This window comes from Chroicocephalus ridibundus, chromosome 4, assembly GCF_963924245.1.
Source record: "Chroicocephalus ridibundus chromosome 4, bChrRid1.1, whole genome shotgun sequence".
Lineage (NCBI taxonomy): Eukaryota > Metazoa > Chordata > Aves > Charadriiformes > Laridae > Chroicocephalus > Chroicocephalus ridibundus.
In genome coordinates this window covers 41,651,113-41,667,573 of record NC_086287.1, presented here as the reverse complement: position 1 = coordinate 41,667,573, position 16,461 = coordinate 41,651,113, and the positions used below count along the sequence as shown (strand labels likewise).

At 46.0% G+C, this 16,461-nt stretch overlaps 1 protein-coding gene across 5 annotated transcripts in view; it reads right to left on the bottom strand.

The window, feature by feature from the left end:
• Nucleotides 1-1,000: 1,000 nt before the first annotated feature.
• Nucleotides 1,001-16,461, bottom strand: part of SMOC1 (SPARC related modular calcium binding 1) — a 134,245-nt gene continuing 118,784 nt past the window's right edge. For 2 of the 5 annotated variants that reach the window (XM_063333244.1, XM_063333246.1), the window contains exons 11-13: nt 12,767-13,014; nt 6,524-6,574; nt 1,001-4,523 (exon numbers count right to left, since the gene is read on the bottom strand). In XM_063333244.1, the coding sequence (XP_063189314.1) occupies nt 4,507-4,523; nt 6,524-6,574; nt 12,767-13,014 (316 nt within the window). In that variant the 3' untranslated portion in view covers nt 1,001-4,506. The remainder of the gene's footprint in view (nt 4,524-6,523; nt 6,575-12,766; nt 13,015-16,461) is intronic. The other 3 variants (XM_063333245.1, XM_063333247.1, XM_063333249.1) reach the window with 3 other exon arrangements.

The following is a 16,461-nucleotide window of genomic DNA, read 5'->3' as shown; positions in this document are numbered from 1 at the left end:
CTTTTAAAACAAATATTCTTTTCCTACTTTTAATTAAGTCTTGCAGAACTCCAGAGATGACAACTACTGCTTCTCCCTTAGCCCCACAAGTTGCTACCTTGGCAATACAAGGAAATTATCTTGGTTTGCCAGTTTATTCTTGACAAATCCGTATTGGCTGTCACTCATTCCTGCATTTTCTCCTTTTGTCATTGAACTTGCACCTCAAGACAACAGTCTTAGCAGACCCCTCTCTGCCCATCTACAAACAAGCCAGCACGTGACTACTATACAAGCAGAAAACCTCCCCTTGGGACTGCAACTGCCTCCCCTTTGATGTGCAATAAATGAGTTGGCTCCTTATTAATTGCAAGAGATTTACATGTGATCAAGTGAAATGACATAGACAGTGATGAGAATGCTGGTCTTATCTGCTTGATAGGAATAGTGTGTGGCCTCCTCTATCATGGACCTGGTGCTGCAGCCTCTGGTGAAGCCTCTACCACCTCCCTGTAGCCTAGGAAATCGCATTTTTCACCATAGCAGTGGCTTCCTGACATAGCTTGCTACTTGTCACCTCTGAGGATTAAAAGGTTTTGGACAACACCTAGAAGACAGTATTTCAGGCTACCATGTTACAAGGCCTGACCAGCAAAATTAGAGGTGAGTGGGGATGAGGAGATGTGAGGTGTAGTGCCTGTCTTCTGTCCCTGGTTTAGGGAGACTGTGCTATGAGATCCCACTTAGCTATGGGTCCCACCTTCTGCAGTCACCTCTACTCTCCTGCTGAAGCTTCACAGCCTTTCAAAGCAGCCTGAGGCAGATTCAGGCAGCTGTCATCAAACCACAGAGCAACACTCTAGGATCTCAGATCCCAGCCAAAGAGGGGCACATGACTCTGGGAGCAGGAAGGTCCCCTTCCCTCTCCTATGGCACTGCGTAGGTAACAGAACAACATTCTGTGAAAGAGATGAGTTCTGGAAATCAAGATTCAACAAGAAACCACCACGAGACACTGGAGCAAAAGTTATCTATTTTATTACAAAATCAAAATCAAACAGATGCCTTTCAGTCTAACAAACAACGCCATCGGCAGAAATGTGCTGGGGCAGGGTAAGTTCAATATAAACTCAGGCCATGGAAAGCGGTGCCTTCACACGAATGAATCCCACCATAATCCAGCTCCCTCCAACACACTATGTCCTTGGAGGATCAGCAACAAAGGAAAGACTTTTGCTTCTGGCAGGAAGAGCGGATGACTTGCACTGTGGAGCCCTGGTTCTCTTCTCTGTCCCAGCTGTTTTCAGCTGTCATTCAAAGTAGAGCTGGAGAGGCCCAGGAGGACTTGAAGGATGAGGAGAGACATGTCCAGGGTCTGCTTCCAGGCACAACGCTGACACTCCCCATGCCCCAGCTTCAGTAGGATGCTACTGATGCAAGGCCGAGCAGAACACGCTTAGCACCACCAGATAAGTTTGGCCTAGCAGCCAGGTAGCCTGGCCGGTTATCTGGCAATAAAAGCAATGAGGGAAGAGGACAGCTGAGGCACTGCTCTCTTCTGATGAGTACAGACTGTTTGGACAACTCATAGGATGAGTTATAGATAGCATATGAATCAGGACCAGTACCGTCTGCAGGAGCTCCCAACACACAAACCCCAGAACAAGTAACCCAACCCCTGCCCAGACATCACACAATCATGCTGGTTGAGTCTTGCATGCCAATGTACAAGCATTGCCAAAAGCTGCTCAGAGGCCTGTGCAAACCCAGCAAGCCGGGACTTGGGCTTCTCCCATGAAAATAAAGGGGGAAGCAATATAATGCTTGGATCCCAAGCCATCCACAAAGTCAGCTCTAGCACAGCAACATGAATACCCACCAATACCAAAGCTAACATCAAGAGCCACCTCTCGTTTGGCTTCCTTGAAGAATTGACCCCATTTTAATCACAAACTACATGTGGATGCAGGCCTTTTAGAGGGGAAGGACACAGGGATGAGAAAAAGGAGGTTTGCAAAAGGATTTATGTGACTGGCAGCAGCACTGGCTGGCTGGTTTGCTGCCATTTCCAGAAGAAAAGATGTATCGACTTTCCGCAGCTCTGCTCTCCCTCCGCAATCTTGCGGGGCATTGCCTGGCCCCAGTGGCTGGCTGACAGAACTCCCATAGGCATCCAAGTGGCTGCTTTTGCTGGATGCAACTATACATTTAAAAAAAAAAAAAAAAAAAAAAAAAAAGGCAAAACAACCACCAACCCATCAGCCAGAGCTTTTAATTCCTAAAACTAGCATATTAAAAAAGGAGAGGTTTTTTTATACAGTTGGATTCATTCTTTACTCCTACAAAAGGATTAATGAGTGACACGGACATTTCTAACTATACACTAAACCAAATCATTTCAACCCACAAAAGATGCATCCCGGGCATTTAAAAAGTGAAGAGTCAATCAAGCAGATGGGAGCTTGCAGGCCAGTAAAGCACACACATTGTATGTGAGGAACCATGAAGATCCAGGAGCAGCAGGATCTGCTCTTGTTAAAGAGAGAAGTTCTTTATATTATGGTGGTGTGATGCATACTTCAGAGATTACCAGAGGTGTTTTTAACCATGTCCAATGCTTTAATTAGCTCCAATCTACTTCCAGAGGAAGAGCTGTTATTATTACTATTAAAAAGATTTTTATAGAAAGATTGTAGGGTGTTTTACTTTCCATTTTAGCAACAAGGCACTGACTTACATCACGACACTCCTGCTGTGATGCAGTTATCTCATGCTATCGTCACAACGATGTGACACAGATTGAAGATGCTGCGTCACAAGATCTTTTTACCAAAGCAACAAAGCCTCAAGGGTCAAGCCCAGTCTCTACAGTAATGCAATAGTGCTACAAGCAATTCTTGGTGTGATCTCATATTAGCATGGCACTTCATCATCTCCGACTACAGCTTCTTGGTCCGGAGAGGAGTGGCACAAGGATCACCAGGTCTGAAGTGGGAGGCTGCTCAGAACGTTTCCCATGAACGGGCAAGTGCTGACAGTGGTTGGAAATGCACAAAGCAAAACACTGTGCGTCCCACCACACTCTGCCCAAACCTAGGATTGCTGATATGGGTGTCCCTCGCCTGCCCCTGCCTTCACAATTGTATTTTGGTTAAGTAAGAAACAACTCTGGAAAAACTGCTGGTAGTTGAAACAGCCCCTGTGGCCCCAAGAGACCCTCGTCCTCAATCCAAGCCTTCACTGCTATTGTAATGTGACACTAGAGCGTGGTGACACTAGAGTGTGGTAACAGCGGAGATACTGATTGCAGCCAAGTGGGTGAAGTGGATACTCTAAGCTAGGCAGGCACACCACTGCGCGGGAGAGAAGCCTGGGATTCACAACCACCAAAGACAAGAACAGTCGCTGCAGACAGTCCTTTACCAGTGAGCACGGCCCAAGCTGTAGAGTTGAAACACGAGTAAGCCAGACTCTTGGGAACCAGCAGCATGATTGTGTCTTTCTGCACTGACAAATAAGTTCTTTGCTCTTCAGCAAAGCGACAAGGCAGGCTGATGCTGCTTTTAGCAGGGTTCTCAATATTTTTATTGTTGTACAACATACAGATGAACACTTTGTCAGAGAGGAAGATGTGTGACTTCACTCCGCTGACTCTACTAGGCCTACAGCTCCCACGTCCTTCCTACGGCGTTAGATTCCCGAGGCATGGCACATCTTTGCTAAGCACGTCTTCTGACCCTGGATAGTAATGCATTTCCAATTCATTTCTGCCCAACTTGCAACAGGTGCAGAAACTACTTTTGTATGTCCTTGATAAAACCCTTTTCTATCCCTACTTTAAGCAGCTTTGCAGTGCACCAATACTTAGGCAAAAACTGTGCTCTCACAAAAGCCCAATTGCCTGTGAGTTGAACAGGGCTTTACAGTAAGAAAGGAAGGGGTTCAGCTGCTCCCAAGAAGCATTTGGTATCTGGGGTGCAGTGTGCACATCCAAAAGCACGAGTCATGCTGACATACTTGCTCCTTTGTGCATGGCGATGTTAAGGTTTGCAACTGAATGATGGTTTGGTGGCAGAAATGAATGCATTACTGTAATCCATTAAATGCAAAGCGTCCCTCTAACCCTAACAGCCTTCAAAAGCAAAGGGAGGAACAGAACAGTGACTCCAACCCCTGTACAAGACAACTGTACAATTTACATATATATTTATATACAGTATATAAAATTCTCTTTCTTTGAGTCCCAGTGAACTCAATTTTACGTCATCAGTAGCTGTTCCAATTTTAAAAAGTCATGATTCTGCTTCCCCCCACTCTCTAAAGTATTAGATAATGGCATTGAAAAGCAATTAAAAACAAACCCAAACCAATTATTAAAAAGTGCAAATGTTCTGGGTGCCACTTCTGCTACGTTGGATGTTGCTGATGCTGCATGCATGCTCACAAGCAGCAAGGTGTCTGTCCGTCTGTCGCTGGATCTTTCTTTCCTTTGGGTTGGCTCCCGCCTTCCCTTCCTGTCTTCTGCTGCTACACCAGGCGACCTACTGAAAGGGTAGGGTGGGCAAGGGGGGAAAAGAAAACAAAACAGAAGCAGGGAAAGTGAGGAAAAAAGACAAATTAAAACCGAAAGGGCACCGGACTGATAAAGATACAGTACAGCCTCTGCAGCAGCCGCGGCCCCGGAAGGCTGAGATCCCAGAGTAAGCTGTGAGGCTGAAAACAACCAGCGGCTCATGAGACAGCCTTGCTGAAAAAAGCACCGAGTGAGTCACACGGAGCCCTACGGACTGACGCATTTTTAAACATAAACTACCACTTCCCTCTCTCTCCTCCTCCGTGGAAATGGGCATGCAGTCTGGGCAAACAACTGGTCCGACATCTCTCCCTCTGCTCTTCCACCTGCCACGGCTGATGCAGAAGCCCGTTGCCGTGAGGCTGCCCTGCCACCATCTCCCTCATGAGCCACAGCCAGCTGCCTCCTACCCCAGCAGGCAAGCAGGCCTGGAAGGAGGCAAGCACGTAGGGCGAGGGCAAGCCACCTCTCCCCACCTCTGCAACAGCACGATGCCGCGGTCTCCCTGCTCAACCGTTCTTGGAGACCTGCCTGCACCAGGCACTCTGAAGCCTACCGAGCTACTGAATCTGCGGCAGGGATACAGCGTACGTGGAGCTGGGGGGCCCAGGACCCTGCTGAGCTATTCGTGTCCCAGTGGATGGTGCGAGCACGCTGATTAGCCGGTCAGATGGATGCACACACCCTTGTGCATCAAAGCCCCTCACCAAAGGTTCTTAAAGAATCAAAGCTCTTATGGGACCAGAGAAAGAGTTCTGTGGATTAATTACAGGTGAAAATATGCTGAAGAGAAGGCAGAAGAGTATGGATCTGGATTTTGGAGAGGAGAAAGGTTACCACACAGGCCTCGGTGGTAGTGGTATGATCGCCATGATCGGCACTAATCGACATGCCCTGTCACAGCGGGTGAATATTGTCAAATGCAAAATTATTCCAAATAGCGATATTTGAAATTGACTGCACAGCTCTGTAAAAGGCGCTCACAGTGCTCAATGACCAGCTCATAAAAACAGTGGATTGACTTCAATGTCTATTCAGTCAACACAGGGCGTGAGTGGGGATGACCTGCCCTACACTGGGTACCCTGAGCGACTAGGAAAGAGTTTGAAGGCCACACTATGCATTTTATAATTTTCTTTAATGCCTCCGGCTCAGCTTTTAGCAGCAGACAAAAATCAAATACATGCTCAGAACTGAGGATACACCAAGAAACATCACTATCTCAATGTGTAAGGCTTAGCTGATCTTTATTTTCAGTTCTCTGCTCAGCCCATCTCATCAGGACCAGATAAGGTACCCAGAAAGGTAAGGACGATAGCAAGAGGTATGGGAAGACTTCTGCCGTTAAGCAAACATGTAGCCTGGGTCTTTTCAACACAGAACAGTGTCCAACCAGGCATGTGTTGGAGAGCTATAAACAACAAGGGGCAGGAGAAAGACAGGCAGGAGATAACTGCTCACTGTTTCTCACAATCCAAAATGAGAAGCACACAATGAAACCATGAGGCAGCAGGACTAAAAGCAAAACAAATCAAAGTTGTTCTTTATGCCTGATGAAAGGGTGCGATTCACTGCCACAAAATACAGAGGAGAGCAGACCTTCACCAGGACAGAGAAGAGTCTTCATGGGAAATTGTCCATGGAGTAACGCTATGTAAACACAACAAATCACCTAAATCATTGCTTAGTAGAAGCAGGGAGAATAGGATAGGAGAGCGTTCATCCCATAACTGCTGTATCCTATTCTAATTTCTAAGCAATGTATTGTCTGCTCCAGCTGAAGACACAGTGCTGGACTTGAAGATGATGCAGCTAAGCTGCATGTTATTATATTCACACTTCTTATAAACAACTTCGGTTTCCAGCTGTTTCTATATTGGTATTTGTGAACATAGGAGAGCAGGGGAGAATGAGTTTTGGGGAACATGGTTATCACAGGAAAAAAAGGAAACATTTTGACAAGATACTCACTGAAAGGGTTAAGGCCTTGTCTTTTTCCATTGGGGAAACTGCTCAGGCTACCTGTAAAATCCAAGAACCATGTTAAAGGCAATAAATGCCATGGCATGACAAAGAAGCCTCCCCACTGTCTGCTGCCGGAGGGCAGGTTCAAAGGAGCTCCTCTGAGTGTGCACACAGCAAGTCCTGCCAGCACTCCTTAAGATTCACATGCAAGAGTCAGACTAATGTGCTTGAGATGAGAGATCTTAAATACCTGGTGTTGTAGTATTTGAATGTCATGAAAATCCAGAGGGCAAGAAGCAACAATTACAAGGTTAAACTAAACTGTGGAAGGAGGAAGAAGAAGAAAGGAAGGATGCAAGCAGCACCATGAAGTTTCTCAAAACGGTTTTTGCTAAGAGCAAGCAAAATAACATCATGTAGACAGGGGGCAGCCAGAAAAGTGAAGGTGTAGGTGTACAGATAGCCCAAGTTTACTAGATCTTTAGCTTGGACCAAACAAACAGCTGCCTAAAATCAAAAGACCTGAACTCATACCTGGCAGAAGGGCAGGGACAGACTGCAGAGCTGTGCCTGTGTCATGAGTGGAGCCTGACTGTGAGCAGAGGGGAAAGACCACCCAGGGAAGTGGCTGAATCGCCATCCCTGGAGGTATTTAAGAGACGGGTAGACATGGTGCTGAGGGACACGGTTTAGTGGTGGTTTTGGCAGTGTTAGGTTGATGATTGGACTCGATGATCTTAAAGGTCCCTTCTAACCTAGACAATTCTGTGATTCTATGAGATACAGACACACACACCCTACACCAGATGGAGCTCATGACAAGGGCTCTCACCTCGACAATAAACCTGTTCCTACCATGCCCTGGGTACAGACAGTTCAAGGATTACAGGAGATCTCGAAAGCATGTTACATTTCCTGCTAGCTGCTTGGTCTGATTTCAGACGAGGGATGAGCTGGAAAGGGGAACTCCTGCTCCCTGCCAGAAGCAGTAAGCCTCTTGCCGCCCTCCGCTCTGGCCCAGCCTAAGACACTTATCTTTGATTTGCGTGTGCATCTGACCTGACTGCACAGCTTGCTTTGCACGTGAAGTACTTTGCGCACTGGCAGCTACAGCAAACTTATCTCTACGCAAGAGCAAGGCGAGCAGAAGCTCAGAGGGCAGGGGGGAGACCGGGGAGCCTCGGGGCCGGGGCGCTGGGCAGCAGCACAGGAGCAGAACCGCTGGGAAGGAAAAGAGAGAGGGAAAGAAAGGTGGCGGTGGCTGAGTTTGAAATGGGCCAGAACGCAGAACCCGTTGGCTTTAGAGATTGTTAATAAGAGAAACTGTATAAACACAGTAAGCTATCTCAAGGCCCCTGAATGCCGGCCTCTATCACCATCTGCCCCGGCGAGATCAGAAGAGCCGCTGTTGTTCGCTTATTCCTGCGCCCGTGCATAAAAAGCAGAGCCCGTTGCCAAAAGGCAGATTCCTCCAGAGCTAATTGGGACTCTCCCGGGGGGGGGCCGTCGGAGCCGCTCCCGGGGCCGGGCCCTGGAGGGCGCTGGTGGGCCGCGCACGGCCCGCCCCGGCCCCGGCCGCACGGGCAAGGCGGAAGCTATCCCAAAAAATCCCTTTTTACAACCAGTGCAGCTATGCCTACGGTGCGTTGCTGTGAATGAGCCCTGTTCGTCTTGGGAAAGAGGCGTGGAGGTCGAGGTAAGCTGACGGAAAAGGCAGGGAGCATCCCTGAAATGGGGGGGATGCTCCAGGCTGGGCAGGGCACGCCTTTCCAGCAGCCTGGTAGGATGGGGCTGGCCCCATGTATCTGTGATGGGAAGCGACCCCGAGGCACACCACTGTCACTCCAAATACAGAGAGAATCGCCTTCAGCTGTCTGCCTTCGATATAAGCTCAGGCCAACCACATATACCTGCAGAAGGCAAAACCTTGCCAAAACAACTCTGCGCCGGGCATAAAACTGGCATGAAAGAGAGGAAGAAATATTGCAGATGGTGACAGCAGGTTACTAACATATATCTGGGACACCCTTGGGTATTATAGAGTAACATCCCATCATTCAGTAAATTCATAATGCACAGTATTTTCTCAGCCTCACAAGTACGGTCTCTTGGGTAACAATACTAGCCACACTAGATTAGGCCAAGTGTCTTTCAAAAGGAAAAGCCCCAAGGAAACCCCGGCAGCTTTCTCAGCACAATACTGATGTCCTGATTCATACTAACCATCAGTAACTTTCTTCAAGATTAAAGGCGACGAACTACAGCATCTCTACTGAGCTCCAAAGGGGGATATCTGAACAAGGCAAACAAAACCAAGCACTGAACCAGCAGAGCTCATTTACATTCTAATCTAACTGTAATTAGATGTACTCTGAATTTCCTTTTTATTAACTCAGTTATTACCTGGTCACAGTTTTCTCAGAGCCTCTCAGACTGTTTTCAGCTTTCTACCATCATTGGTCCAGAAGTCTTTCCCTGGTGACTGCTCCTTGCTACCTGCTCCCACACAGCCGCTTGCACAGCGGTGATATAGAGCATCCTCATTCCCAGAAGCCTCCCAAGCACACAGAGAATCAGTCACTTCTGCGGATAACAATAAGAAGGGTCCCGAATATCATGGAATTAAATCTGCTGTTTAGACTGTCCATTATTTTTCCTTCTTTCTGTACTATTTGCTCAGCTTCAGTAGAAAATGACATGCTGTTTAATTACACACACACACTTTTTAATTAAGACATTTTGATCCTGTTTCTGGAATGTGCTCTTGTGCTGGTGGCACAAACTGTGGCTGGGTTCCGACCCAGGAGTCCTCATGGCCTGTGAAGCGCGCCCAACACCTACCATCTGACACGCTCTTGGATGGCAAAGCAATCACGGGATCTGAACTGGCAGAAGGAAACTTCCCGTCAGCTGGCAGAGGGACATTTCTTCACTGCTAAATCCCTTAGTTCCTCTTTGGGCATGCACAAAATGCTGACTTTGTCTTCTGAATTTGGAAGAATATAGAGGTAAAACAACTCCAGCATTTTGCAGTCAGCACAACTGGTATAAGCCTTGCTCAGATCGACAGTCCTGCTCTTCAAGACCACTGGACTCCAATTAATCTTGGGTCCAGTAACTTTCCAGCAAAGCTTTACAGTGCACATCTATCTCCTCTCAAGGACCCTGCCTTTTGACTAACGCATAGAGCTAAATTTGTTCTTTGATCACAGATGGTTTCCCCCCCTAACTCAGGCTGCGCAGGCTGCACTGATGAATGCTAACTTTTAACAGGCTGTAAATCAGTCTGTTTTCCTTCCACAATTCCTCAAACAGACAATCCTAGATCAAATGATGGCAAAGACCGTTTCTGGCATACTCCAAGCTACACACCCTCTCTGCCTGTTCTTCCTCAAGTTTAAGAAACCATTTGCAGGCTTCTGCAAGCCCTCAAAGGCTGGCTCTATGTGGCTACTCCATTCTGAGATCCAGGAATGGCATTTTTCCATCTGAGTTGCCCCTGATAGAAACACATCTGGTTTAAGCAGAGGGGCAAGAGCTGTGTAAAGTGGCCACCAGACCTAGCAGATTTCCCAGCAAGTTTCTGGGACACCATAAGGATGGAAAAGAGGACAGGTTGCTGGCTGAATGGACAGCTATTTTCCTCACTGAAGAGCCACTGTCTGGCAGCACCCGCATATTAGGTTACCACAGGCATCAAGAACCTACTGAGGAGGGGATGACACACAGAACTATGCATCTTGGACAGATTTGATCCCAAGCTGGAAAGAGCTCAGATTCAGGTTTGTCCTTATGAATATCCCAGCTGAATCCTCACACATAAATCTTATTTATTTAGACGATCTAGAGCCCAAGAGGCACGTAACAGTGCTGATTTATCCTATGCCCTGTGCTTCCTTCAAGCAACACTATTTCCACATTTGAATGGAACTGGCCAAAAAAAAAAAAAAAACCCAAACCCAAAAGCAAAACACTGACAAAAATGCCTTAACATTTGTTTTCCTCAGCAACCCAAACTCTACCAAATTTGTATTAAGTTTTATTTTAAAAATCATTACAAGTGTTCAGTTTGCCTAACAGGAGGCACGCTCATGTGGAATGATCACCCGCTTCATTTTAGTCCTTAGGCTGCTGGATACCCAACCAGGATTTGGAACATCTGAGGCAAGTCCATTTGTAACGAAGTATACCACGGGGAAATGGTAACTTTCCTTGCCTCCCTCCAACCATTCCTCATCCAATCCAGACCAGAAAAACGTTTCCAACAAAGCTTTTGTTGAAACAGAAACATTTCCATGAAGAGTTTTGGTTTCATCTGACTGGCAGTTTACAACTGAAAGTATGTCATCAAAAAGGTTCCCAACTAGCTCTTGGCTTGGACCCACAGTGACCTCACAGCCCCAGCAGATGTTTGGAGGCCACGGTACAGAGAAAGAAACAGAGAGCAAATACATGAACTAGTTGACTGACTGCATGCACCCATGATTAGGATAAGGGAACGTTGGAGAAGGGGTAAGCTACTGGTTATTTCTTAATTTAGAAGTTCTTGTGAATAGCAAGCAGAACAAACATGTCATCTACCACCTCACAAAAATCTTAGAAAAGATCCATCGCAAACTTGCTTACTGAACCTCTGGAGTACCCTCCCCTCAGTTCTTTCCTACTGTTAGTACCTGCTCCCTGTGCTGCCTGCCCCTTCTCCTGCTTTTTAGCCCTCACCATCCTTTAGACCCCCTTGGTCCTCTTTCCACATAACTTACCCTTTTATCTTTGATCCTCAAGGCTTCTCAGGCCTTTCGTAAGTATGTGGAGCTGTATGATAAAACAAGGTCAGAGCCCCTTTTTGCACACAATCCTGTCCTCATACAATGGAAGAAACCATGAAAGGTCAAGGCTGTGTTTTCACCAAATAGTTGGGCAATCAGGCACTCACAACAATATCTCACTGCCTTATTTTTCCTTCACGCTGGCTCAAAGATGCACATTTTCTTCCTCCTCTCCCTTTTTTCCCCCCCTTCCATAAACTAAATTTTTGAACAGCTGGTTGGCCAAGACAGCAGATTCCAGAGAGTCTTATTCCAAGCCAAATAGCAATAAAACTCATTTGGCATATTCAGCTTATTGGGAAGGTAATAAAATTAAGGAACAGGGTTGCTATTTTGGTATGTCGTTCCTCAGTAAGGTACCAATGACTAAGAAAAAAACTTCCACTGAGCTAGGGAAGCTGAATGCTAATCACTGCTGACAAGTAATGCAACAGACTTATTACAATAACTAAGATGTTTGCAAAGAACCTGGAAGAGGCAACTTCCCAACACCCGAATGCACTGGCTCGTGCTAAACCTGAGGAAAGAACTAAGGAAAGGTTAAGCCCGGAGAAAGCAAGCTACCCACCCTTCCCAATCAACACAATGATTATAACAAGAGCTGCCCGCACAGCCAAGACACCTGCACAGGAAATTAGTCCCCTGGAATCTGCCTATTTGCCTTCTCCTGCCAAGCAAATCTGCCCACAGTTAAGAATGACTGATAATTACTGAATTTGGGTTGAACAGTTTCAATTCATAAAATTCAAAAAACATCAACTTGGTCCAGGTCCCAACAGAAGATGAGGTGAAGATGAAAGAGGAAGAAACAGAAGCAGGATGGTCTGGTTGCTCAGGCACTAAACAGAAAGGAAAGTATGTTATTCATATGCCCTATTTCTGCCCCAGTCTTGAAGTGCAATTTAACTCTGAAAAAGGGCAACAGTACAGCCCTGTGCCTTCCTTCTGAGCTGTTCTCTTTGCGTCATCCGCTTTCCTGCATGCTGGATTTAGCAATGAAAATAAATATTATTTCTGTTAGTCAACAGGGTCTCCGGAGAAGGACTGGGTCTGTGCTGGCTCATACATCATCCAACCTACATGGCTGAGACAACAGAATATTGTTAGCAGTGCATTACTCAGAAGGGACCTGATCTGAACTACAGTTTCCAAGGGCTTCTACAGTATAAGCAGGGTCCTGGGCAAGGCTCATCTTTTTGCCCTGTTTCCATATACTGCTTAGCACAAAGGTTCATGACAGGGGATGTACGTCAGAGCCATAACACAAATAACTACATTTGCATGGCAGGGTATTAATCCCACTCATTTTCTCACACAAACTGTGGCACTTTTGAATCATCTGGGAGAAAACTGATTCCTGAGTTCGCTGCAACTCCATCTCAAGCCTTTTATTCTCATGCAATGGGGAAAGAAAGACACTCACCTCCTTCCTTGCTGACTCCCAAACACCCCTTCAGCTCCTGAAGCGAGATTGACTTGTCCTTGTTGAGGTCACAGTAGTCAGTGAAACGTCGGGCACATTTCTTGGGCTTGGCTTTCTTCTTCACATAACGCTTGAAAGGCTTCAGCTCCCGCTTGTTGATGTCATTGCTGCTGTTGTTGTCCAACTGGCTGAAGTACCAGTGTACCACTCGCTCCTCCAGCGTGTGGCTGGGGTCTGGCTCAGAGAACCTGGAACAGAGGAAGCAAAGGCCCCCGACAAATGGGTGCTCTCACCAACACTGTCAAGCATATAATGAGGAGCCAAAGCTGCTCACCGAGTAAGATGCACGCTATGCCATGTTAAAAGCAAAGGCAAAATACACACGTCTTACAATCTCCTCTTTTTAGCTGGGCTCTTTTGAGAGAGATGAACTTTTTCTAAAAATGTCCTTCAGCATTAACAAGACGTGCCAAGACATTCCTTGAGACTGATACCCTCAGTAGCTCTGGTTCTCCTCACACCAGTTGCTGAAACCCTGCCTAATCCCAGAAGGATCCCCTCTAGAGGGCAAAAGGCAATCTCCATGGTCCTTTTGACCCTTGGGCTCCCATTTGAGTTACCAGCAGGAGAGCCGTGACTGTCAGCTGTCATGGTAGTTTCTGTGATAGCAACACCTAGACTTCAGAAAGGGAACAAATTCATTTAATGCAAGACACATTCATTGTTTGAAAATGTCCTTGGCAAGATGCAACATTCTTGCTGTATCTATTTATACGATCTGAACTCCTGTGTTGTATTTTCAGCATATTTAATGCTTTTCACATGGTTGATTTATACACAAGAATTCCACAGCAGACAAGCACCACAAATCCATTAAAAGCAATACTGCGGAACTGGCAACTTCAGTTTGCTTCGTTTCTTACTGATTGTGATATTACAAGTTTGACGTTAGTGGCTCACATTTTCTTTCTGTGGACAACAACAAACAGTATCAGAGAGGAGGAGAAGAGGAGCAGGAGGAAAAGCAACAGCTGAAGATGCACAAATAGAGAATGCTGCCATTCAACGTCAAGTCATCACTGAACAGGCACTGCTATGTCATACCATTTAAGCGGTGTCAGTTGCGTGCTGCAGGCAGCCAGATTCTGGTGAGAGTTTGGGGCATTCCAGCTGATGGGAAAATATGAACCCAGGTACCTTATAAAATATACTTTAAGACTGTCATCGACCTTGTTTCAGAAACTGGTAGTATATATATTTAAATTGTCACTGAAAATTTCTTTGTTGGGAACTACAAGGAAGAAAACTCTTTTGGCCTTCCAGTATGACCTGTTTTGCCTCTAAAATGCAGTTACAGAGCCTGAAAAATAAAAACCTCACCGTACCGCCGTGGTAATTTAAATCACTAGTGAAGGGGAACCTGCAACGTGCAGAAAGCAAGCAACGGACCTTAGGTGGAGAACAGAGATCCCCATTAACCTTCTCTGATACCTTTAACAAATGAGGATACAATTTAGAAAGGTAGCCCCTATCCAGAGACATCTGTATTTTCACAACAAGTAAATACACACAGTAGAGAGCAGCAAATAAAGTGCACAACATTTTTCCCAAGGTTTTACTTGAAACTATCCCTTTCATCATTTAATTCTTAGCTGAGCAGCAGCCTGGCATTCAGTCACAGCATCTGGTCAATGTACAGTGGGATAAACACTGTAGGGGAAGAAGAAGAGGTTGGGAATAAGTCTGGCTTTGTTTTGGGAGCCAAAATACAAGGCAAACCCCTGGAGCCACCTATGGATATGCAGAAATTGCAAAAACCTCCCCCCCCAGGAAGCTAAGGGAGTGCCTGGATTTTTCAGAGCCTTGAAACTGTATGCAAAGACCAGGATGACAGGAGAGAATAAAAACACATCCTGTAGCTTGTTTTTATGACATTTATGAACGCAGCCATTAGCCTCTCTCCCTTTTGGAAATGAGCTGGCTATCACTTGAAGACTAGCATGCTTCCAACAGCCACTGGGAAGCTCTGTATTGCAAGGGACAATATTCTGCTTTTGCTGAGACAGGGGAATAAAACCTGAGCTTTTGCATGCGAGATTCCCCTCATCCACATCTTGGCCTGCCCTTTGTTTCCCAAAAGCCCACAAGTGGAGAGGCAGAAATGAAGAAAATAGCAGAGCATTTTAGAACCAACAGCAGAAAGACAACAGACAGGAACAGAAGTTTCTCTCTACCTGCTGCAGAGACACTCAGAAGCAGGTCTTAAAAGTGGCACTTTTGCAGAGGCACACCATGGAGGAGCTCTTAAGAATTACCAAGAGAGGCAATATAGCGCTCTTCAGCAATTCCATAAAGAAAACCAGGGAAATCCACAGGCTAATACAAATACATTGACTCGTGAGGTGATGATACATCAATCTTTGCCCTTTACAAACATGCTGAGAGCTCATGCTGAAAACTGCAGCATGCTAATGGAGCTAAAGGGAGTTAGTTTAACTGCTGTGATTGTAGGAGGAAGGAAGATACAGTCATTTCTGAGTTTTTACCACTTCCTGTTGGCTGGTTTGGCAGGACTACAGTTCCCAAGTTGGTTGCCTGCCCTTTATGATGCTCATCCAGAACCCCAGAACAGGAAGGATCCACATCATCTCAGTGCAGCCATATCTCCCTGGCTTATGAAATTACATGATATACTAAAGAAGGCTGAGGTTACAACACGGTATCTAACTATCTTGACTTTGACGGCTGCCCATGCAAGGCCCTTAGGCACCATCCACGAAACATGAATTGATGCAACTTCACAGCACTGCTAAGCCACCTAGCTTTGATGACGTGCCATGACAACAACCATACCTGCCCGGTCAGCTGAAATACATCTGGGGGCTGTAATTGTCCTGCAAGCACAGACTTTGCAGGATTATTCCAGGGGAAAGTCCCTCTATTGCCTCTCCTTTGCTGTTGCAAGAGAAATAAATCAGCCCTCAGATGCAAACTTCCTTTGTTGGGCTGCCTCTCTACTCATTCAGACCATAAAGGATCCAGAAAAACCAAGAGCGAATAAAGCTGCCCTGTACATTCTCAACTCCCAGCAAAACAAGAGTGCTCTAACGCCAGTCACACAAAAATCCACTGAATTCCAGTCTCTCATTCCAGTGCTGTAACAGCTTTGTAAGACCTAGTAAAGACAGACATTGCCAAAATGCAGACAGCCTTCTCAGTCTTCTTGTGTTGACTACATTACAGCTGTACTTACTTTTCTTCCTAATTGTTCCTTTTTAGCACTCTATGGCAAAACAATCAATCCTAAAGAATGAGTGCTGGGGAAGCAAAGAGCTCTGTGTGAGCTGATATACCAAATCCAACCTGCTATTGCTGGATCGCTTCCGTACATAAGCCAGCGAGTTTAGCTCCATTATACAGCATAAGCCCACCCACAGACCAACAATGAAGAGAAGCATGTCTGTCATTAACAGCCTAGGACAGGGAAACTGCTCTCTCAGGTTTCTTACTGATTTGTTGGCATCAAGTATATCATCTCCTCTAAGTAGGCTTTTGATCCTCCTCCCGTATAATGTGCCACCAGCTCCCCCATAGGAGAATACGTATTTCTTAGGTGGCTTATGCTTGGAGATATGTGGGTTAAGATACTGTTACTTTTAACAACACTGTTTTCCAGTCAAGACACACTTCCAGAG